Source organism: Brassica oleracea, chromosome C3, assembly GCF_000695525.1.
Source record: "Brassica oleracea var. oleracea cultivar TO1000 chromosome C3, BOL, whole genome shotgun sequence".
Classification (NCBI taxonomy): domain Eukaryota; kingdom Viridiplantae; phylum Streptophyta; class Magnoliopsida; order Brassicales; family Brassicaceae; genus Brassica; species Brassica oleracea.
The window spans coordinates 40,550,745-40,573,194 of NC_027750.1; the positions used below are offsets into that span (position 1 = coordinate 40,550,745).

General features: G+C 34.8%; 2 protein-coding genes across 5 annotated transcripts in view; both read right to left on the reverse strand.

Annotated features, from left to right (window-relative positions):
• Positions 1 to 236: 236 nt before the first annotated feature.
• LOC106332201 (kinetochore protein spc25) lies at positions 237 to 2,197 on the reverse strand. Of its 2 annotated transcripts, none has more exons than XM_013770683.1 (8): positions 1,974 to 2,197; positions 1,840 to 1,905; positions 1,610 to 1,756; positions 1,382 to 1,495; positions 1,198 to 1,287; positions 993 to 1,106; positions 656 to 867; positions 237 to 465 (listed from the first exon to the last, which is right to left on the reverse strand). In XM_013770683.1, the coding sequence occupies exons 1-8, from the start codon at positions 2,149 to 2,151 to the stop codon at positions 454 to 456; spliced, it is 933 nt and encodes a 310-aa protein (XP_013626137.1). In that variant the 5' UTR covers positions 2,152 to 2,197; the 3' UTR covers positions 237 to 453. The 2 variants fall into 2 exon arrangements, with proteins under 2 accessions (XP_013626137.1, XP_013626136.1); XM_013770682.1 differs by having other exon boundaries at positions 1,382 to 1,534.
• Positions 2,198 to 16,271: 14,074 nt separating this feature from the next.
• Positions 16,272 to 22,450, reverse strand: part of LOC106335109 (serine/threonine-protein kinase ATM) — a gene marked incomplete in the record, with an annotated part of 18,786 nt that continues 12,607 nt past the window's right edge. For all 3 annotated transcript variants that reach the window (XM_013773537.1, XM_013773536.1, XM_013773538.1), the window contains 23 exon segments: positions 16,272 to 16,553; positions 16,655 to 16,798; positions 16,923 to 16,988; positions 17,074 to 17,208; positions 17,289 to 17,420; positions 17,811 to 17,910; positions 17,976 to 18,022; positions 18,108 to 18,186; positions 18,284 to 18,363; positions 18,471 to 18,560; positions 18,724 to 18,832; positions 18,925 to 19,019; positions 19,588 to 19,647; positions 19,736 to 19,792; positions 19,881 to 20,021; positions 20,299 to 20,361; positions 20,445 to 20,534; positions 20,654 to 20,734; positions 21,163 to 21,246; positions 21,360 to 21,443; positions 21,564 to 21,611; positions 21,807 to 22,011; positions 22,125 to 22,276. In XM_013773537.1, the coding sequence (XP_013628991.1) occupies positions 16,476 to 16,553; positions 16,655 to 16,798; positions 16,923 to 16,988; positions 17,074 to 17,208; positions 17,289 to 17,420; positions 17,811 to 17,910; positions 17,976 to 18,022; positions 18,108 to 18,186; positions 18,284 to 18,363; positions 18,471 to 18,560; positions 18,724 to 18,832; positions 18,925 to 19,019; positions 19,588 to 19,647; positions 19,736 to 19,792; positions 19,881 to 20,021; positions 20,299 to 20,361; positions 20,445 to 20,534; positions 20,654 to 20,734; positions 21,163 to 21,246; positions 21,360 to 21,443; positions 21,564 to 21,611; positions 21,807 to 22,011; positions 22,125 to 22,276 (2,220 nt within the window).

Consider the following 22,450-nt stretch of genomic DNA (forward strand, 5'->3'; position numbering starts at 1 on the left):
AAATGTTGCACGTTGCTGGTGGTCACTTTCTCATCTCTTTGGTAACTTCGACTATGTGTTTTCTAACAAGAATTGTTCTTGAAAGGTGCTTTTTTCTTGTTGGCTTGTTGCAGACAGCGGCTGCGTGGTCGGAGAAGAACTTGACGACAAACTCCCATTCAATCAATACAATGGAGAATTTAAACACAATAAGATAGTGTCATAGTAGGACTCGTACTAAAATTTCACCTCGTGAATAGTTTTACCAACATGTACATATAGAACAATAGGTGGACAAACATAGCACCAATACTAGAACATTGATCAACGTTGTATATAAGCGTGATTACAACAGTAATCAGATTTAGGAAAGTCAAACAACAGATTGTTGTCAAAAAGTCTCCAAAACGCCATCAACATCTCAGCTTTTGTGTATTGCTTGATTCTGGTGGAAAAGAAAACAGAGCTCCACCTTCATTCCTTCGCCTGTTACATGTTAGAATCAGTATATGAGTTCTCTGTTGGAAACTATAAGCTTCGACGTGATCAGTTAAAAAAAAATGTCCACTAGTTATGAAGAAAGGTTCCTGAATCCTAGTATTGGAAACTATAGTCCCTCACAAAGATTTGAGTTTGGTTTGGTGCAACTTTAAGAACACAATCGGGTGTCTGGTACCTTAAGGCGAGAAGAACGGCGAGTGGAAGACGTGGGTGCAGGAGATTGGAGTGGAGAATTGCTAGATCGCTTCTGTCGCAGATTCACTTGAACCTTAGATACCTTGTTCTCTGGAGTTAACATGCTTGTATCAGTAGTAATTGACATAGCTGGAGCTGAAGCAGATATGATGGAAGTTTCCTGTGACAGATTTTCTGAGTGTGCTGGTAGTTCTGAGAAGTCAAGTTATACAAAAAAAAACACACAAGTCTTGTTCAAATCCAAAAATACATATATTGAAAACTAGATGTCTGGTTTTTAGAGTCTAAAGATAAAGAATGAGAGTCAGTATACAAACCAGATAAGGTAGCTTTCTGAAACTTATCCCTCATCAGACGAACAAATCCGAAAAGGTCATTGGTTTTATTCAATTCTTGGACCATGTCATCTAATTGTGGGTTGCAATCCAATACTGATGATCATGTAAGCCAAATATGCTTGTTACTAGACTCTTTGTAATCTCACTAAATGTAGTTGATACTTGTTTCAGTAAAGAGACTCACGTGTGTAGATGTCATTTCCATAGTGAACTGTGAATGAAAACTCGCGTGTGGGCCTTTTTGGATCAATGTTGGTGAATGTGAACTTAACTCCTGCAAGAGAAGTAAAACAACAAGATCCTCCAAGGTCAAACATGAATAACAAAGAAGTATAAGTGTTCAAAACTTAAAGCTTCTCGCTCAATACCATGTCCAGCTTCAACATGAAAGCCAAGAGCCTGATTATACCAAGAGATGGCTTCATCAATATTGGATTTGTTTCCCGTGACTTTACCAGCATTGTCCTTGGATACTGATAAGCCTTCATTGGATGAAAGAAGTAGAACCATGTGGTCTCTAACTAATAAAATTGAAACAAGCTGAGTACTTTTCAAAGATGAAGCATGAAAATAAATGGGAAGAGCTAAAAGAATACCTTGCAAACGGTGGGAGATAGTTTTGGAATGCCCTTCCTTGTTTGACTTGTGTAACTGCAGAGTTCTTTTAACAACTTGGATTCGAGATTGTGTTGCAGAAATGGAGTCCCTTAAACCCATTTGCTTTGCCTCTTTACGGGTTTTCACTGAAAAATAAAAGTTGTAAAGAAACGAAAGCAATTAGTTACAGATTCAGAAAACATGTTCAAAGTTTGAAACTTTATTATACCTGCCAACACGTCAACGAGCTCATCCTCTGCTTCTCTAAGATCCGCTTTCACATTCGCTAGTTCCACTACAAAAGCAAAGCCAAGCTCTTACAATTGACGATTTGGGACTGAATTACAGTTATGCGACCCAAACCTTGGCTCTGTGCAGTAGCTTTAGCTCGGGCAAGTACGGAGTCCATAGATCTCTGGAAGGGGGAAGCGATGAAGGAATCGATTTGAAGCCGCTGTTCATCAATATCTTTCTCACACAGGATTCCCAGAGACGCCATAGTGTTCTTCGTTGTATCTCCACCTCCGCTTATCTCTTCCATCTTCTTAGCCCGCCCAACCTTTGATTCGAGTTTCAGAAAAGCTGATGAGATTTGAAACGACGTTTGTTTTTTCCTATGTTCAGATATATTGGGCTTAAATGTCTATTCTAAGCTAGGCCCAATCCAGGTTTCTGTTTTTTTCTTTCTTCCCTTTACCACCGAAAATTCTACTAAATAGTCTTTTTTTTTTTTGGTTATAAAAACAATAGAAAAGTCTATCTTTATTCATAACATAATTACACCGTCATAGATAAATGGAAAGATTACAAAATCATAATCTCTTGGTTATGAGCCATCCACAATCTCGTTCATAACACTCCTCCTTGGATGCCATAACCATTTAGAGCTTGTAATGGGCTTTAATGTTGCTTCATTAAAACTTTACCAGGAAAACTCAATTGGGACAAAACCATGGTAAAATAAAAAGAGTACAACACACATTACTCCTCCTGATTTGGACACTACTGAAGAAAAAAAACTACTGGCCAACCACGAGAGAACACGTCGCCGCACAGTATCACGGCGAACTTCCACTGTTTCATTCTTGATAGTCAAAATCGGAATTGATAGATGTACGTTTTGAAAGTTTCATATTGAAATTGAAATTAGGGATTTTGGTTGAAAATTTAGGGGTTTTCTTTTCTTTGATTCGTGAAAAAAACTTACTCTTTGTTCTTCTACCATTTTTGGTAAGCAATTTTGACTCTTGATTTCACATATCAGAAACCTCAAGAAGATCTGTGTCTTTTTCATGGTCATCTATGTGTTGTTTGGCTTGTTTTATTCATTTCCTGGTTCACGTTTACTTCTTTTGAAATCATATGCATCCAGTTATACATTAGGTTTAACAAGTGTTCATTCATTCACACATGATATAAGTAAGTTAGTTAGTGACTAGTATCAGTGTAATAGTAAATGCATCATGTGTATGGTGGTCTTTGAGTATACTTGATATGTTTGACGTGGGAGAGTAGTAGTGGATGATGTAGGATTCATCTCTAAGTTTCTTTTTTTATCATACTTGCTTTGTTCACTCTTCTTTTGATATGTAATTTTGTTTAATCGGTGGTTAAATCGTTTTGCTTGTAAACCTTTTGATTTTATATAGTTCATCATAAGTTTCATTTCTTAGTCAAAGATTATTTTTTAACTCATAAGGATTTCACATATTTCTCATGCAACTATGTTGTGTCGATTTTAGGAAGAATTTATTATAGTTTTGGAAAGTCTTCTAGAAACTTTGGAAAATTCACGATTTTAAGAAGAGTTTGTAAACATTTAGGAAAGCTTTCCAGATTATCCAATATTAAACAAGAAAAAAAATGTTACGCATGATAGGAATAGCGATGGGATAAGTTGAGGTAAGAAAAATGTTACTTTCAACATTGGTCTCTTTGTTGTCAAGACTCTCGAATGCCACTCACTGGGATTTAAGAACATGTTGAGTATTAATGATGAGTATGTGATGGACTTAATGAGCAAGCTATGTTCTGTGATCCTCAACCAGTTTATGGATAAAGATTTCAAAAAACCTTAAAGAAAGTTAACATGTGACCTTCATTTTATGTTTAGCTAAGACTTATGCTTTTGAACTTCTTTTTTCTATGAATGTTGACTTGGACTGAAATGTTCATAAGAAAATTGAAAGAGATGATGAAGACTTTTGTTTGCTTGGGTATATTGGTTATAAAACATTTTCAGATTTAAGATTAGTTTAGGAAAGCATGGTATATATTCAGGATGAGTTTACAAAACCAAAAAGTAGGAAATAAAACATAATCAATTTTGGATAGAATGTGATATATTCAGGAAGGCTTTCCAAAACAGTATATGAGTCTTGACTTGTTAGACGATTCAGTCTAGTACTCAAACTTCCACTCTAAAGCTCATTTCTTCATCCTCAACATTAATTCTCTTGCTCTTAAAATAGACATTCACATTAATATTACCAACTCCTCCCATGGTTGGTGAAAGGCATATATGTACATGACTAAAATCTGGAATAACATTCAAATGAACTGCAGGGACACCTTCATAAGGAAAAACTGCAAAATTCAAATTGTTCTGGAAGGCTTAGTACATAATTAAGAAGACTATCATGAATAGTCTAAGAAAGAATGAAATTATGATGTACATGTTGTTCTCCCTGAACAATATGACCAACTCCTCTCATTGTTCATGAAATTCCTATATGAACATGACTAAAATATGGAATAGCATTCAAAAGAACTGAAAGAGTCTGCAAAATTTGAGTTATTTTGGAAGAATTAGTACATATTTAGGAAATCTATCATGAAGAGTTTAAGAAAGAAGAAAATCATATAAAACTCACATTGAACCGAAGAAGAAGACTCACGGTTGATATCACTCAAATTATCCTAAGGAGTGATTTGTACTCTCTCAAATAAGAGGTCGAGTTGTAGCACTTAGAGATCGAATTCACAGGGAGTTAGGGCACACAAAGATCTAATAGTTATATGATTAAGCTAGACTAATAGTTTAATAAAGAAGTAAATGCAGCAGAACAGGTCGAACAAGGTAGTTGTTCTAAAGAGATCGATTGATGAGTTGATGGAAGGATGGTTGCTAGACTTAGGGTTTCTATTCAGAAAATCAGGATTATAAAGATATAGATACTAAGCATATATGGATATTCTAGAACTCAAACAATAAGAATAGTCAATCAACTTCCGTATTTTAGACTATCTATCGCCCGATCTAGGACCTCAGCTGTCGCTTCTTGGTCCTGAGAAAGTGTCGATCGACTCCAACAACAGAGTGTCAATCGATACACCTTTCATCCCGTCGATCGATGCAACTAGTGAGTTGTCGATCGATGTTCCTTCCAGGGAGCGTTACGCACGGGTTTGACGTGTTCACTAGGTTAAACCAAATCAGCTTCCGCTTGTTTCTAACAATCCTAGCACAACCTAAACTATTTCAGACAAAGAACCAAACTTCCGCTTGCGCCCTAATATCTATATGCAAGGTCTTAGTTAGCTACTCTAGAACACATGCATTAATAACGGTTTAGTTGATTCATATCCTGACACTTAGCAATTCTATATTTTTGGTTAATCCTTCATGAATATCTGAACCATAAACCTAACAGGTGGATCTATTCAAGCATAAAGTTTGTCACAGAAATCACAGGTGAATATTTATAAAATAGAAAGCAATGATAAAACCAAAGGAGTTCCAGGAGGACTCTGGAGGAGTTCCTCCCTTCTCTCCTAACATAAACTAATAACAAGATGTAAAGAAAGCGTAGCCGTCAACAATGGCTTAGAAATACACATAAATAGGGTTTTAGGTCGTCCATGGATATTCTGGTAATTTTTGGTTGCTTATGGGCTTAAGTCGGCCTTGAAACATAATCGGCCCACGTTATGGAATTACCGTCTATCAACACCAAGGGTGCACCATCGATCCACGTTCCTTCATCTCCTCGACAGCTCTCTCTCTCTCTCGCGAGATAGACTGATCACTCTTCAATAAAACATGCATAACTTCTGATCTAACCATTGGATTAACCTCCGCCGGTGGCATTGGAAAGCTAACGCCAAGATATATCTTGTGTAAAAATATCAGCTCAATCGCACCGTGGTAAGGTCTCCATTCATATCTAAACATCTGACATGTCAGTGCAGTTCTGCACTCAAAATACTCCAAAATCACCACTTTCCTCTGAAACGTACCTAAACCTGAAAACATACTAAAAAGACTGCAAGTAATGTATTTAAAAACACATATATACCATGGCTAAAAACGGGTAAAATTCATGGTATATCAGGTTGGACAACCTAACCCGACGTAACGACATTTCTCCTTTGGAACAGCATGTGAGGAAAAGTAACCAAGTTATAATAACAATCATATTAGACATTAATATGAAGGAAATATTTGAAATGTAACCCAACTACAAGGTTGTTCAGTTGCTATCGAGTTAAGCTGTTGGAAGAAGTAGAAGATCCATCTTCGGACACATAATCATGTGTCAAAATGAATTTTTCTGCTTGAGAATGGACCAGCTGGATGACCTCCTTCATAGCCGTTTCCTGAATTTCACCAGTCTGCTTGTTGGTGTGGGCACACTTCAACAGCTCAAAATTGTTGATGGGTTACCATCGTTTGCTGCAATCTAAAAACAATAGATATTAAAGAATTAATTTGTATAAGAATTTTAAAACTTACTAGTTGAAGTTCCGGGGAAGATAAACTGATCGACCCCAAGTTGTGGACATAAACTCCTTTCCTTCCACGCTCGTTTCGCCGGCTACCGAAGTTAGTTTTTGACTGAGATTTCGTTTCTGGTTTAATCCAATGCTTCTTATCCTCCCAAACGGCCGGGTTTATGTGCTTCGACACTTTCTGAACCTCCCACTTATGCTTCTACTCATTGATTTGACTGTTGTAGAGGCCACTCGCGTACTGGTGTAAAGCGGTTTTCACTGTTTTTGTCAATTTTAAATCTCAAGTGAACTCTTGCTAAAAAAAACGATAAATGAGGTTAAAATGTAAGGTTTAAAAGCAAAAACAAAAAAAAAAATTGAGAAATTTTACAGCAAATTTCTCAAACCAGCGATTGCGCTTAAAATTATGAATGTCATTGTACGTTGGATAACTATTCTCTGGCATATGGTACTCCATCCTTAGAATGCTTTTGCTGATGCTGTTGTTTGACAACTTAAAACCTCCGAAGCCAAAATTGAACACAATTAATTAATAGTAAATATTGAATATAAAATAATAAAATACTCTTAAAAAGGAAATCATACCTAGTGTTTGGGACTTGCAGATAATGAGGATGGAGACACGTGAAGGATTCTTGGCCCGGTTGCTGAACCAACTCTTGTACGCTCATCGTAGTCCGAAATCCCTGTATTGAACCTTGAGAAGGTTTGGTTGGTGAAAACTCTGGGGGTAAGGCCCCAAAGAAGTATTGCTATCAGTCCACAAGAACCGGAACGGCGTTCCTGTATAGGAGGTCCATACCTTTTTGAAAAGTTTGTAAGATTTTTTTTTTAAAATGTAAATTTTTTGAAATATTTTAAATTAGTATAGGAGGTCCATACCTTTTTGAAAAGTTTGTAAGATTTTTTTTTTTAAATGTAAATTTTTTGAAATGTTTTAAATTGAAAATATAAATAACAATTAAAACATTTTAAATGTAATAAATATTTTAAAAAAAATCAAGATAGATTTAATTTTATTCAAACGTTTTTAAAATATGATAATATATTATTAATATATAAATGTTTTTAAAACAAGTTTTGAAAACTTCACAAAACATTTTTAAATATAAATTCCTGAAGAATTCCCGATGACTCTCTCTCTCTTTGCTTTTTTTTTACAGAGTTTCATCGGGTATTTTTTAGGAATTTTCAACAATGTTTTTATCATTTGGAATTTCGTCTTAAATCACCTTGTTTTATTGTACTGCGTCAGCTACAAAGTAAAGTTCATCAAATCAAGAGCTAGAGCTGGGGAAAAAATCTAAAGAAAAAAAAACAAACTGAATCTGTCCGACAAAGTAAAGTACAAAATCAGAAATTAAATTGGTTAAATATTTGAACTGGCTCAAAATTTTGGTATCTAGAGAACTGGAACCGAACCCAACCCGAACCAAAATATTTTGGGTATCCGAATATATCCGAAATAGATTTATATACATTAATACATTAATTAATTTAGATTTAACATATCAAAAAATATCCAAAATATGAAGTTGTCTAAAATACTTGAAAATATATATAAATAGTTAAAAGTAAATATCTAAAATAGTTAAAAAATACTCAAAACACTAAAAATACTTGAAATATCTATTTATTCTCTCTATCCAAATATTCAAGCCAAAACTTGATATTTTAAGTTTAGGTATTTTGGCATAAATTATTAAAATTTATATGCAATATATTATTTTGTTTCAGTTTTTGAGAAAATTAAAGTATATAATAAGTTTTAGATTTTAAAAATTAATTTAAATGGGTTATCAGAACCCAAACCGAAACAACAAAGATCCGAACCGAACCCAAACCATAACCGGAATTTATATAAATACTCGAATGTGACTAAAATATTTAATCCCGAAAACCAGAGACCCGAATAGATCCGAACAGAATCCGAATGGGACCAGAACGCCCAATCATATCAAGAACTATCACTGTCTGTTTTTTTGTGTTAGACATTCTAAAATTTTTGGGTTAAATTATGTAAAACTATTTTAAATCTAAACAGATTTTTAAAAAGTGAAAAAAAAAATGTAATCCACGTAGCACAGAAAAAAAACCCTAGTAAATTTTAAAAACCAATAGAATAACAGAATATTCTAAGCAGAGAAAAATGATTAGAGCTCTAGTAACTATGATCAAGTGTGATTACAATTTTAATAATTAGTTTTTAATATAGTAAAAATAAAATTAATTAGATAAATGTATGTAAAATATATATATTTTAAAATGTTTTCAGTAAATAGTTTGTGTTGTTATATATTTTCATCTTATGATCTCTTTACTCTTAACTGTAATAATATTTGAAATTGGCATTAAAAGTATAAAGCAATACAATAGAGTTTCTTGCAATTAATCTGACCGGTCAAAGAAAAATATTGTATTTACATGTTTGGTGTTTATAGTAATTTGTCATTTGATGTGGTATTTTTCATCTAGCAATATCATAACTTAAAATTATATATAAAAATCAAACAGAAAAACTGCCAATCCAAACCAAAATATTATAAATCGTATAGTAGTAGCAACAAATAAGCCGTCACGCATCTAAAACATCATAATGTCTGATGAAAATTAGGAACAATAGTGTTATTGATTGATCTTTAAGTTTAACAGCTTCAGTTAGATCCAAAAAGTCAATAACATTTGATCCTCGGGGTTTTAATGATTATGTGGATCCTTCATCCTGTTAAGAGCCACAAAATATATTAAAAATTACTATAAACAATTAAATAAAAATTTACACAGTATACATGTAGTACATGTAGAAAAAAGTTAATTATAAAAGTATATTTACCTTGGGATGACGAATATTTTTTGGAAGAGGAGGACCGCATGTAAAAAAGATGCAATTAGGGACACAATTCCTATCCCCAACCTTGGGTGAACACAAGTCATTACAATGTTTCACACATGCCGCATATGCTGCAGATGTAGCCTTCGTCTCTCGTATGGTCCCAACCAACAGCGTCATCATCATCGTTACCATTATTATCTTCATCATTCCCATATCTTTTTCTAATTCAAGCGTTTGTTTTGTTCTTTTTTTTTCTTTCTAGTTTGTGATGAACTTATTCTCAAATATGCTGAATAGCTTTTTATTTATAGTGGTAAATATACGTAACTGTAATTGTAATTGGTTCAAAGTCGTCGAAAATATTTAGTAAGTTGACCAAAGTTTAATTTTGTCATTAAGTTTACTTTTGACTAATCTTTACATAATATAAATACTGAAACAATATATAGTAAGTTGACCAAAGTTTTTTTGCCACTAAATTTATTTTTGACTAATCTTAAAAATAATATAAGTATATCGTTTGAAAAGGAATATATGGTATATTTGAAAATATTTACCCGACAGTAATACGAACTATACCATGTTAGTCGAACCCCTATTTTCTAGTCCTAACTTAAACCTTTAGTCAAAATAAAAACTTACTTAAACGTAAATACCTTAAATATTATATAGAAAGTTGACATGCATATAGAGAATAAAATCCGTATACGAATATTTGTTTTCAAGATTTTTTTCGAATTTTCAAAAAAAAATCTTTTAAAATCTTTTGATTTTTCGTAATTAAAAGTTGGAAGGGATACATGATATATATCCATTTATGTATATATGAAAAATCTCTGTCGTTTCAGAAAATTTCGAACGCATGGTTTCTGATAAAACACAATGATGCGTATTATTAAGCACGCATTATTTATGGTTTTGACGTTTGTAGTCTTGTAGATCACGCATTTATGTTTTGATGTTTTAGTGAAAACAAGTAAAGAGGCAAGGAAAATGGGTTTAAGGGATTCCATTTCCGCAACAATTCATGACTATTAGATGCCCCAAACAAAATTAATATGTGCATCTTAATCAACTGGGTGAGTTTTTTAAAAAAATATCTTAATAGACATATTTAGCTGTAAAAAAACAATTGAAACAATTTTGTTCCCTAGACTGCCGCTTATGTTGCTTCCGCAGCGGGCGGGCGGGCGTGAATATATATCACGAATCCAAGTGCTTAGGAAAACTATGCAGTTACACAAGATTAAGACGGTTGCGTTGCAAAACTAACGGTTCCAAAGTATTGTTTTCGCTTGTCAGATTTATTTTCATCATTGTGCACTGTAAGAGACTCAGCTTGATGATATTTTGAAATTTGATTTTCCATGGAGAGCTTACTACCGCAAGAGACTTAGAGGAAAGAATGCAGAAGAAGAAGAAGAGGCGTTGAGACATTATGTTAGAGTTGATGGAGAAGGAGGGCCGTTAGAATTGGCGGGAGAGTTAGTTAGAGCTTGTAACAAATTCTTACTGGCAATAAATAAGTGGGCTTATAATTCTTATGGGATTGGGCTTTAAGTGTGTAGTTAAGGAATTCATTAGCTTTGCTTTGGGTTAAGCTCAGTTACGGTATTTACCTACTTTAAATGTAAATCTTCCTTTTCGTACTGAGATTTGCATTTGAATTCATATATAGTAATACAACGTCTTTCTACTTCTTAAACTCATCGTGATGACGAAATCAACCGAAGAAGATCGGCATGTCGAGTCTTCCAATCAACGGATCAGTGAATTGGACGCTTCGGTAGTGTATCTGAATCAGAAGTTCAAGTACTTATACGATGGTTACAATCGTGTGGTTACGGTGAATAAGGTGACAAACGGAGATTGAGGCGATGGATGGAACTTTGATGGCAATTCTAGCTACGTTAAGCTCTAGTCTGATACACTAAGACCTGTTCAATCGCCATACAAAGCAATTAAATCTGATTTGCTTCATAACAATCAAGTAAATGCTCGGAACCTGTTAGAATGAATCATGAGGTAGGTTATCAGTCCTTAGATAAGATGTCGGAAGGTCATGAAGCATTATTTCGCAAAGTAGAAATGTCGATCTTTGGAGGTTTGAATCCGTATGGTTGGTTAGCAATAGCTGAGAGATATTTTTAGATTTCTCATTACAACAGTCAGCTCGAATGGATATAGTATCAATGAGTTTAGAGGAAGACACTTTAAGCTGGTACAATTATGAGACTGAATATAGACTGTTTGCGTTTGCGGATTGGAATGAGATCAAAAGAAGAATGTTAGCAAGGTTTGTAATCGTTTGAGAAAACTCCAGGGAAGAGGTTTTTCGGTATACAATAACTGGTGACAATTTCTGAATATGTTTTGAGAGTTTCAAGAGTTGGCTTCTCAGGTAAAAGTGGATGAAGAACACTTGATTGACATTTTCTTTAACAGACTGAAGAAATAAATGAAAGAGTTTATTAAAACCAAAGAACCTCATACCTTAACAGGACACATCGCAGTTGTTATCAAGATAGAGGACATTGATGAATTTGTAGGATGTTTACTTCGATGAAGAGTCAGGATGTTTATAACCAAAGCAAAGCTGCGGGTCAATCTTTTCGTACAATACCTGTGGAAAATTCACAAGGCTGGAAGTCTAGACAACAACTATCGGAAGTACAACCAAATCCATGGGATAAAACTTGGCCTAATAAGCAACAAGATCATGCAGTCAATTAAGGTTCTCTGATGTGACTTCAAGAGATGGAATGGTCTTTGTTTTAAATGTCCAGATAAATGGTCTAAGACACATGTTAGTAAGAACAAACAATTGCAAGTCATGATTATGGCTAAGAGATGTGATATGGAAATGCATGAGGAAGACTTTCATGATGCCCAAGAGAATGGTCAACAAGATATAACAGAAGTGATGGAGTTATCATTACATTCATTTTCGGGATGGTCTACTCCAACCAAAACAAAGATCAGAGGAAATATTTGGAAATTAAGTGTCATTGTGATAATTAATAGTGGTGCTATAAATAGTTTTATGTCTCCACTAATTATAAAAAAACATCTACCCGACTATAACAACAAGTTCATAGTGATGACTGATGTTTTGTGTGTAGATTGCAGGGGTACAAGAAGGGACTTATATACCACGCATGAGCATGTGGGAGTACAAAAGAACTTTTGTACTACACTTATTTTGGCATACGTGAGTACATCGAGGGACTTATGTACCACATATGAGCTGCATAAGTATAAAGAGGGATTTTTGTACTACATAGCGATGTATACGAAGGGAATTTGGATGTGTGGAGAGGGACTTTTGTACCCCCACATACTTTGTGTATACACAAGTTTGTATATGAGGAGAACATAGGTTGCAGAGACTAGCTATATATGTACTATCGGCGTATTTCTTGTTTTTTGCTACGCATTACGCGACATGCTTGTTCGTGTTAGGGATAGACTCCATGATTAGAGTTTCATATCTAAGTCAGTGATTTGTGTGTTTAGCATCCATATCTCACAGAATCACTCCCATGTTACTTACCCTCCTTCTCCTTTTTAGGTGAAATTGACAAGCAAGAGTGATTCATATCGGATTCATGCTTTGGAGATTATTTTATTGCATTTTCTGTTGACACTTTCTTTCTATGATTTTATTGAATTTATTTCAATTTTATTATATTTATTGGATTTTTGGTGTTAGAGACATATTTTTTGAAAAATTGTCTCTATTATCCCTCAATCAAAATGGAAAAGTTCAAATATCCTTCTTCTGATAATAATTCCGTTTTGATTTATTTTAAATTTGAAAATCAATCCATTTACCAATTTACCCCTAACCCTAATTATAAAGTGTTTCAGTTTCTTTTTCTTCACTTCCATTTACTTCTCTTCTCTTCTCTTTTTCCTCTCTCTTTTTTGTGTGATTCTCTCTGTAAACTACAACTATTTATCTTCTCACTATTTCTCTTTCTCTTCATTTGTTTGAGTTTTTCTTTCTTCTTCATTCATCTAGATATGTCTTTCTACGAAATATCAGATCTCGGATCTCATCCGTTGTCACGTTCTTTATTTAAGACTGAACAAAAAATTGAACTGACGACAGAAAAAAAAATCAACTACAAAGATGGAAGAACGGTGTTGATGAAAAAATCTGGTTTTTCTTTCATTTAGGGTTTTTCTTCAATTTTGGGGTTTTTTTGAATGTTTTCTTTATTTAAGTTTGTTTCTTATTCTATAAGTCATGGATATATAATTTTTGTATTTCGTCATGTGTTTCTTTGATTATATTTGTAGTTCTTAATTCAGTAGAACTCGTATAACTTGGTAGAACTGTATCAGTATAACTAAGTGTAACTATATAAGTACAACTACGTAAAACTCAGCACAACTACGTGTGTATTACTAGTAGAACTTAGTACAACTATCTGAGTATAACTAGTAGAACTCAGTACACTTACATAAGTATAACTAGTAAGACTTAGTATAACTATTAAACTAATTGGACTAGTTGTACATTGATAGCTAAAATTTGAAATTCTGAAATTTTGAAAAGAATTAAAATTTGAAAATTTGAAAAGTATTATATTTAAAAAAAAAATTCGTAAATGAATGAGGGTAAAATCGGGTTTTCATATTTTCATTAAAAGATGAAAGGTATTGAGATTAGTGAGGGATATATTGGATTTGTTTTTGTCATATACGGATATACGAGAAGATGGCTCCATGTTTTTTAGTATTAACAAAGTGGAGGTTTCCGAGATTTAATTTATCGAGTTGACCAAGAAAATACGGGTGTTACCATTCCTGATGATAATGGAGTTGTTGGAGAAGAATCAATCAGTTTTTAAAGAGACCAGTGACTTACCAACTTAAAAAATTGAGCATTCTATAAGATTTATTCCGGGTAAACGGAATATATCTGTCAAGCCTTATGAATACCCCCATGCTCATATGGAAGCCATTGAGAAAATTGTATTTAACATGTATAATCCACATGTCTAATAGTAGTCCAGTTTTGCTAGTCAATAAGAAAGATGGGGGAATGACACTTTTGTGTGGATTATAGAGTTGTCAACAAAGCTACAGTTTCATATAATTTTCCCCAATTCCAGTAATAAGCCAATTTTTGGATGATTGAATGGAGTTGTTATATTTTCAAGCCGTGTCTCTGAAAGTTTGCATTGGTGTTCTTTGATGACGTACGGATGTACATCAAATCAGTGGAAGAGCATGCTCAAAAATGAAATGGGTTCTGCAAAATTTGAGAAACCATGCCTTGTTTACAAACCTCAAGAAATGTTCATTTGGTCAGGCTCAAGTGGATTACATGGGTCAAATTATATCTTCTTCTGGGGTAGCAACAGATCCGTCAAAGACAAATGCTATAAGGAGTTGGGATACACCAACATCTGTGAGGGAACTGAGAATTTTAAGACTATCAAGAGGATCCAAAGACTATCTCATTGGCTAAACTGAAGGAAAACGTTCAAAAATGTGTTTGGAAATGCACTGTGTGTCAAACACATAAGTATTCAACCCTCAGTCCAACTGGCTTATTGCAGCCAATTCCATTGCCTACCCAAATTTTGTTTGGTCTCTATGGATATCATAGAAGATCTTCCAAAATCAGAAAGAGTGAATGTAATCTTCGTGATGAAAATATGCTGAGCTAGCAAATCTATACAATTTAACATATAGAATGGTTATGCAAAGCGTGTATCATTGTCTTCAGGTTATGGAACAATTTTTGGGCTAATCAATACCTTTCTACATAATAATCGGGACACATGGAAGAGAAGATAGTTGTACGCACATACAAGGCATGTCTCTCTAATCTATCTATAAGATGTTTGTGTCTTTAGAAAACGTTTGAACCATTAAGCAAGTTCAAAACCTTTTATAATTATATGTACATACATACGCTCAGGTTGTTCCTTTTACCCCAAGCGCTGGTGTTCTTGAGTGGGTTGATGGCACAATTCCACTTGGAGATTATCTTATAGGAAGGTTGGTCTTCTAAATTATTATTTACACATCAATCAAACATTTCCAAGTCGTGAAAGTTTGAATCTGCTGTTTGCATGTCACATCACAGCTCATGAGTTGGGGGCGCTCATGATCGTTATGGCATTGGAAACTTGATTTATCCTAATTCCGAAAACATATTCGAGTGTAAGCTCATTTCATTTCTCAAATCTTCTTAGTTGGTCATCATTTACATCCGGTAATTTCCATCAGTTAATTTTGGCTGAATGGTGGCTTGTAGGCAAAAGACAAGTGCAAAACCTTCACGGATGTCTGCATTTAGATTTGAGAAATCTAATTTGACCACTTTGACATTTGGGGGTTATTAAGAGACTTGGGATTGTAGAGTACTGTGGAGCGTTACACTGATTATTTGACTATTTTCAAGTCTACAAATTTTGAAGGGCGCAGTGCTTTCTCCATGAGATTACTCACGAGTGACTCTTCTAGAATCTTCTTTGACACTTTATCAAAGCCTTTTTCAAGCTTGTGTCTCTATCTTTCTTTGAACTTTGTTTTGAATTTTCCAAAAGAACCCCACATCTAAAATTAGATGATGCGGAAGAATATGTTATGTTTCAGAAAAAAATAAGGTCTCTATCTTTCTTTGAACTTTGTTTTGAATTTTCCAAAAGAACCCCATATCTAAAATTAGATGATGCGGAAGAATATATTATGTTTCAGAAAAAAATAAGATACGGTCTAGGGAACAACTTCTACACAAGATGAGCATGACGAATAATAATACTGTAGTGCGTGAGATTAGTTGCTTCACTTGTGTTTATATAACCAGATCTGGATTACAACATCGATCATGTTTGCTAGAAATGATAGTGGTGGTTAGTTTATGCCTTTATGCCCAATTCGCTTACTGTATTTTGTTTCATATAACCATTTTACCAGTTTTTTGTAATACTTTTAGCAAAAACTATACATCTTAAACCCTTCTTGACCATATAATTAAGGAGACTCATAATTAAGTTCCTATTGTTAATTTGCAGTTCTTTAGGATATTTTTCCTGCAGTTTGTTATATTCTTTTTCTTTTTGGATATGGAATTGTACTTTAACGAGTGAGCCCATTAGCTCTTAAATCCTACAACTGTACCGCCAACCCAAGATACATGTTCCCAATGATACAAAAATATGTATCAAAATGCTCCAAAACCCTCCTGGGTTAATATACAAAATTGGCAGCAGTGTTTTCAAACATTACTTAAAAGAGAAACTGGAGCATATGTAGAAGAAGGCTGTTGTTGTTAGTTACATCCAGGCTCCCCAGCCAGGGAACATATGGGATAAACGATCTGTGTCGATCGCATCTTGTATTAGTTGCTGTGCCTACAAAGCAAGTCAGTTTTTGAACAAATACACTTCAGATAACTTGTGAAACCAAGAACGACTTAGAGAGCTTTTTGATCAAAAATGTCAAAAAAACTTACCTGGCCATGTATGCTTCTCATCTCACCCCCCTCATAGCCATCAAGTTTTTGCTTGACACGCATCAAGGCACGTGCAGCATCCTTGTTACCTTCGAATTCCTCTTGTAATCCTTCTAAGTTCACGCCATCGTAATCTTCAGTTTCCTGGACCAAATACACATTCGTGTGAGAAACTCGATAACATCTTCAAACGGATAGAAAAAAAATACTAATATTATTAACACGACAACATAATGAAGTGGAACACAAAATGATTTTCATGAAGCACCTTCTGTCTTTGCAAAGCTTTTAAAGGGGACAATGCCCATTTATATAGAGGATCATGTATGAAAACCTGCAAAACAAGCCACCTTGATTAAGCATTCGATATTTGTTTTTTATATTTTCAGCATCATAATTAAACTTTCAGTTTTGGTTACTTCAACAATTGTAAGGAGGGCCTCTTTATTTGTTCGCATCACAGACAAGGTTTCTTCGCAACATCTCCTGAAAACGCCTTCCACTCCTGTGATACCCATTCCATCAATTATATCTCTTGTCAGCCTGAAAGGGACCTGTCACATCGGAAAGAACAAATAAGAATCGTGTAGAGGCCAGTAAAGTATTTAAAGAGAAAAAATGGAAAAGAGCATACCCGTTCAGGAGTCTTGAGCATTAATCCTTGTTCAAAGGCAACTCCAAGATCTATGTGGATAACTTCTGCTGTAGCTTGATCGATTAAAATATTCATGGCATGGCGGTCACCAAGACCAACGATGTACCCAACCTGATAGCAAAACAAACGCCCAATGTTCGGAAAAAGATGAATCAGAGGGGAAAATTTTTGAACATGTACTTCAGGTGCGTCAACAAAGAATACAACATGTTCTATTGGATATCAATGCATACGAAAGTTAAAACTCCAATGAGACTAGCAGCTTCCGAAATGTATTCCACTTTCTCTGATAGCTTCCTCATTACATAGGAAAGTTAAACTCTACTAAGATTAACAGCTTCCTAAATGTATTCCACTTTCTCTGATAGCTTATTTTATGTCATTTAGATGGGTATGACCGTATGAATGATTTTTTCCGTTATATATGCTACACAAACTGAAATTCCCATCCATGATAAACTGAAAGAGTAAAAAAATATCATCAAATGTGGATATACTTGCCATTGAACTAGCTGCAACACTACGTGTATACGCAAGCCTCTTCACAAACCAGTCAGCAGGATGCAGGAACTTTTCCAGGAAAAAGTAATGCATGACAGGCCTGGAAAAGGGGATGGATTTGTCAGCTAAATCCGGAGTAAATTAAAGTTTCACAAAGAACGCAACCTGAAGTTTGTGCAGACATCCATGAAGGCTTTGCGCTTGTCTTTTGCCTACAAGCCACCATTCAGCCAAGATTAACTGATGAAAATTAAATGATGGCCAACTAAGAAGATTTGAGAAATGAGGTGAGCTTACACTCGACATATGTTCTCGGCATTTTGAATAATTCCAGTTTCCAATGCCATAACGACCATGAGCGCCCCCAGCCCTTGAGCTGTGATTTGACATGCAAACAGCAGATTCAAACTGTCACGACTTGGAAATGTGATTAATGTACCATGTAACAGTAAATAATAATTTAGAAGACCAACCTTCCTATAAGATAATCTCCAAGTGGAATTGTGCCATCAACCCACTCAAGAACACCAGCGCTTGGGGTAAAAGGAACAACCTGAGCGTATGTATGTACATATAGTTATAAAAGGTTTTGAACTTGCTGAATGGTTCAGACGTTCTCTAAAGACACTGACGTCTTAGAAATAGATTAGAGAGACATGCCTTGTATGTGCGTACAGCTAATCTTCTCTTCCATGTGTCCCGATTATTATGTAGAAAGGTATTGACGAGCCCAAAAAATTGTTCCATAACCTGAAGACAATGATACACCATTGCATAGGTAGACCATTATATATGTGAAATTGTATAGCTTGACTAGCTCAGCATATTTTCAATTTTCTGCCAGTAGATGGATCAGTGCCGCATTACAGAAAATGCAAGTAAGAATCAGATTAAAAAATTAGGAAACTCTTACAGCATCTTGTCTGAGGTCATCATTGCCAGATTTTGCAAGTTGCTTATATTTTCGACCATCAGAGCCAAAGCATTCAACTACTTTGGGAGCATTAATACCATTCATCACTCTGCATATCCAGAAGATGTCGTCTCAGATAAGATACTATTTTAAACTAGAAATGTCAAAGGAAAATTTTATTTTGATTGAACAGGGACTTACGTAACAGAATCTGATAAACCTCTGAAAGAAGGGAACGACCCTTCATTGTATTGGCAGCTACGGTCAACAGGAATTGTAGCAGTCACTACAGGTACCTAATCTCAAAACGAAAGAAAGACAATACAAGTTTGACTGATACGTTAGAAGCATAGAGAAAAAAATCGCAATTCAATATCTGAATCAAGAAATATTGAATTGCGATTTGTTTTAGCAAAAAAAAAAAATATATATATATCTGAATCAAGAAGGAAACCGAAAACATGCTTGCAAGCTCATGCAATGAAACATCTGTACCAACTTAAAACACAAATGAGAAAACTATATTGCAAGACTAATTTCAGCGACCAACTTAAAACACAAATGAGAAAACTATATTGCAAGACTAATTTCAACGAATAGAATTGATCTTGTTAAGTAATAGAATTGATCTTGTTAAGTAACTACGGGAAGAAACAATTTAGGATCAGACCAACACATAGGACAACATTTGCTAAACAATTTTCAGTCGTATGTATAACCTATCATAATGACCCAGGGAAGCTTTCCTATCAAGATTTCTAGATGTCAAATTTAAAGTCTTAATTCCATATATGGTGTCCTACAAGCTAATAATCACGCCAAGACTAGATAAGAATGCAAATGAATAACTGGAAGCGTGCTTACAAGTTCCAATTGTTTCACACTACGAATTTCTCTTGGCAGTGGTACCCTTTTATTAGTATCCTGTGAAGGAAAGAGTTCCGAAAATGTTATTTTGATTCAGCAAACAGTAAAAGGAAAAACTTCCGCTATTCTTATAGAATTATCCGACCTCTCTCCTCGTTTCAAGCTCTGCAAGCTTGATGTAGATATCAACCAGTTGTTTCATCTGAAAAAGAAAAAAAATCACGATCTGCAGCTAAGTAACCAGGCAAAAGTGTCAATGATGCATACGACTAGATGAAAACAAGGTTTACTTGTCTAATCATAGGCCCATGATGCTGTGATACATCCTGCAAAAGATGCTCTGCAGCAACCTTTTTATCTATATCAACCACGAAAGAGTTTCTACTGCGTTGGTTATCCTTGATTCTGTCACCGTTTGCCAAAGCCAGAAGCTAGAACAAAATCAAAAGGAAAATACGAGAAACGTATCCAGCATTTAGATACATAAAATAACTTCAAAAAAGATGGACAAAGTCACTTGCAAATAATGTATTCCATGGCACGCTATATAGCAAAACGGTCTTTACTCTGTTCACCACATATAGTCGAGATGTCATCGGACATTCAGTGGTTTTAACTTATGCACTTCTAGCAAGTTCTATGCCAGTTAACCAAACAGGAAAACTGAAACATAAATAATAAATATAACATTTAACATTTCTTCAGAACCTGAAGGATAGTATGGTATGGATGATCAATGGCCATTTTTCTGAGAAGTGAAACCAGAGCAGACTGCAAGTGGTAAATCGTAGATATTAGCTAGACACATTATGGTATTAAGTTTTCAATAATAACCAACTTAAAATGCATTCCACCTGAAAACTGTTAGATCCTGATTCATCTCTAGAGCTACCCAACCTTGAAGCAATCTGATAAACAAGTGGTACAAATTTGTAAGACTGAACCTGCAAGAACATTTAGGGAGATGATGATTAGTTGATTTAACAAAAAAATTGGAGAAATGACTACAGATTTCCTTCTCTATAGTCTATATCAGAAAAATCAGACCCCGTCAGTCAAGTACCTCACTAATGGTGCTCAACATGTTATCAATAACATCTTTCTGGGAGGCAAGATTAAACCACATGGATACTTGTCTAAAGACCTGTAGAAAGAAAAATTAGTTCCAAAAATGTTTCCGTATTTCAGCAACATAATGGAATACACTACGTGTTCTTAAATCTCTCAACTAGTCTTTAAGGCGAGATAAAACTCCAATATCTTTATTGGGTAATGTGTTGACATGAATCCCAAAAACGAAAGTGTATAAAGTATATATGGTTTCAAAGGTCACTCTATCATAAATCAGGCGTATATCTAAAACCTTACACGTATCTGTACGAGTCGATATTTCCTATTAAGGTAGCTTCACTAGATGCTATAACCTAACAATTATAACTATTCTAAGGAATTCCATATTCGGCTCTAAAGCCAACTCAAACACTTCCTCGCCTGTTATAGTGTTGGAAATCTAGACATCAATTCAAACCTTGCATTATATGAAAGCCTCACTGTAATACTTAGATAACTTACCACTCGGACATCATATTTGTCACCAATTTGCAGGCAACGTTGATACCCCTCCAACGCAAGTTTCAGAAAGTTATCCCTGTCAACCTAAGCAATTGAGGAGAAAGGGAAAGATTATGTATCGGTAAATATCATCCATCTAGAAAAAATCATGACTATTTTTCCGTAGCAGCCAGATTGTAGGGCGGAATAAAGCGCACCTGCAACTTTTCTGCCTCTTCTTTGTCCATTGTTAATTGCTTCTGCAGCTCTTGAATCTTCAGTGAATAGTCAGATTGTTCCCCCTAGTACGGTAAAATACCAAATATGGAATAAAATGAGAGACTTTTCTAGACCGGCAATCATACTGTTCTATGCAAAGAGATGTTCAGAGATCAAACAAACGGAGGTAGACAACTACTTGCCTTCTTTGAACTCTTATACCGTTTAATAAGCACCTCCAACTCTTTCGTCTGAAAAAATAAGTACGCTAGTTAGTTTCCTCCACAACAGAAGAAAAACGACCTTTGGAGTTGAAACTGTAGATGAACTCAGCGAAGAGATGAATTATTCATTTATCTGTGCCCACTAATGAGGGAAAAACAGACATTTTTTTACCAAAAAAAGAACTACAGAGAGAAAGAAATGTAATAGCAAATGGTGGAGACCTTGTGTTTTCGTAGCCGCATTGCAGCTTGCCATTCACTGGAAGAGAGTCTCTCCTCATAACTTTTAAACAGAGCATCTGCATAATGGGCCAGATGAAACCAAGTCTGGCTTTGTCTATCTACCAATCTTTTGCTGATCTCGGAACTCGGGTTTTTGGCAAGCGAAACTGCAGGCTTGAGGTACTTGTCTAAAATTGTTCTAGAGCTGTATCCAAGAGAAACAAAAAAGGGACCGAGTTGAGATTTCAGAAAAAAGTTCATATCGACCATTGATGTAAACTACTTTCAACCAAAATAAAAGTGTAACAATTTATTTACTTGCTAGATCTGGTTTCTGCTAGCCACTTCCCAATCACACGGTATATATCTGAAGCCTCTTCTTTTAATTGATAATTTTGTAAGATGTAGTTCGCCAGACTGATGGCAACTTCATGCCGCCCTTGGGCATGTAATATTTTCGCCTCTTCAATCTGAAACAGCACAAAAGTTACTGTAAAGCATATCTCTAGTGTATCACTAGATATACTACATATCTAAGACAAAAGTAACTAATAGATGGGGAAGGAAGTATTGTGTGCCTTCGTTCAATAAAGTTATTTTACTTAAGTAACAACTATTAGATGACAATCATAATTTTTCCAATT

Excerpts from the sequence above, each read along its gene's own strand:
- LOC106332201 (XM_013770682.1), bottom strand. The coding sequence starts at position 2,151 with ATGGAAGAGATAAGCGGAGGTGGAGATACAACGAAGAACACTATGGCG. Across the intron at positions 1,906-1,973 it reads AGCTACTGCACAGAGCCAAG|TGGAACTAGCGAATGTGAAA; the intron begins GTTTGGGTCGCA and ends TTGCTTTTGTAG. Across the intron at positions 868-992 it reads TCAGAAAGCTACCTTATCTG|AACTACCAGCACACTCAGAA; the intron begins GTTTGTATACTG and ends TTGACTTCTCAG.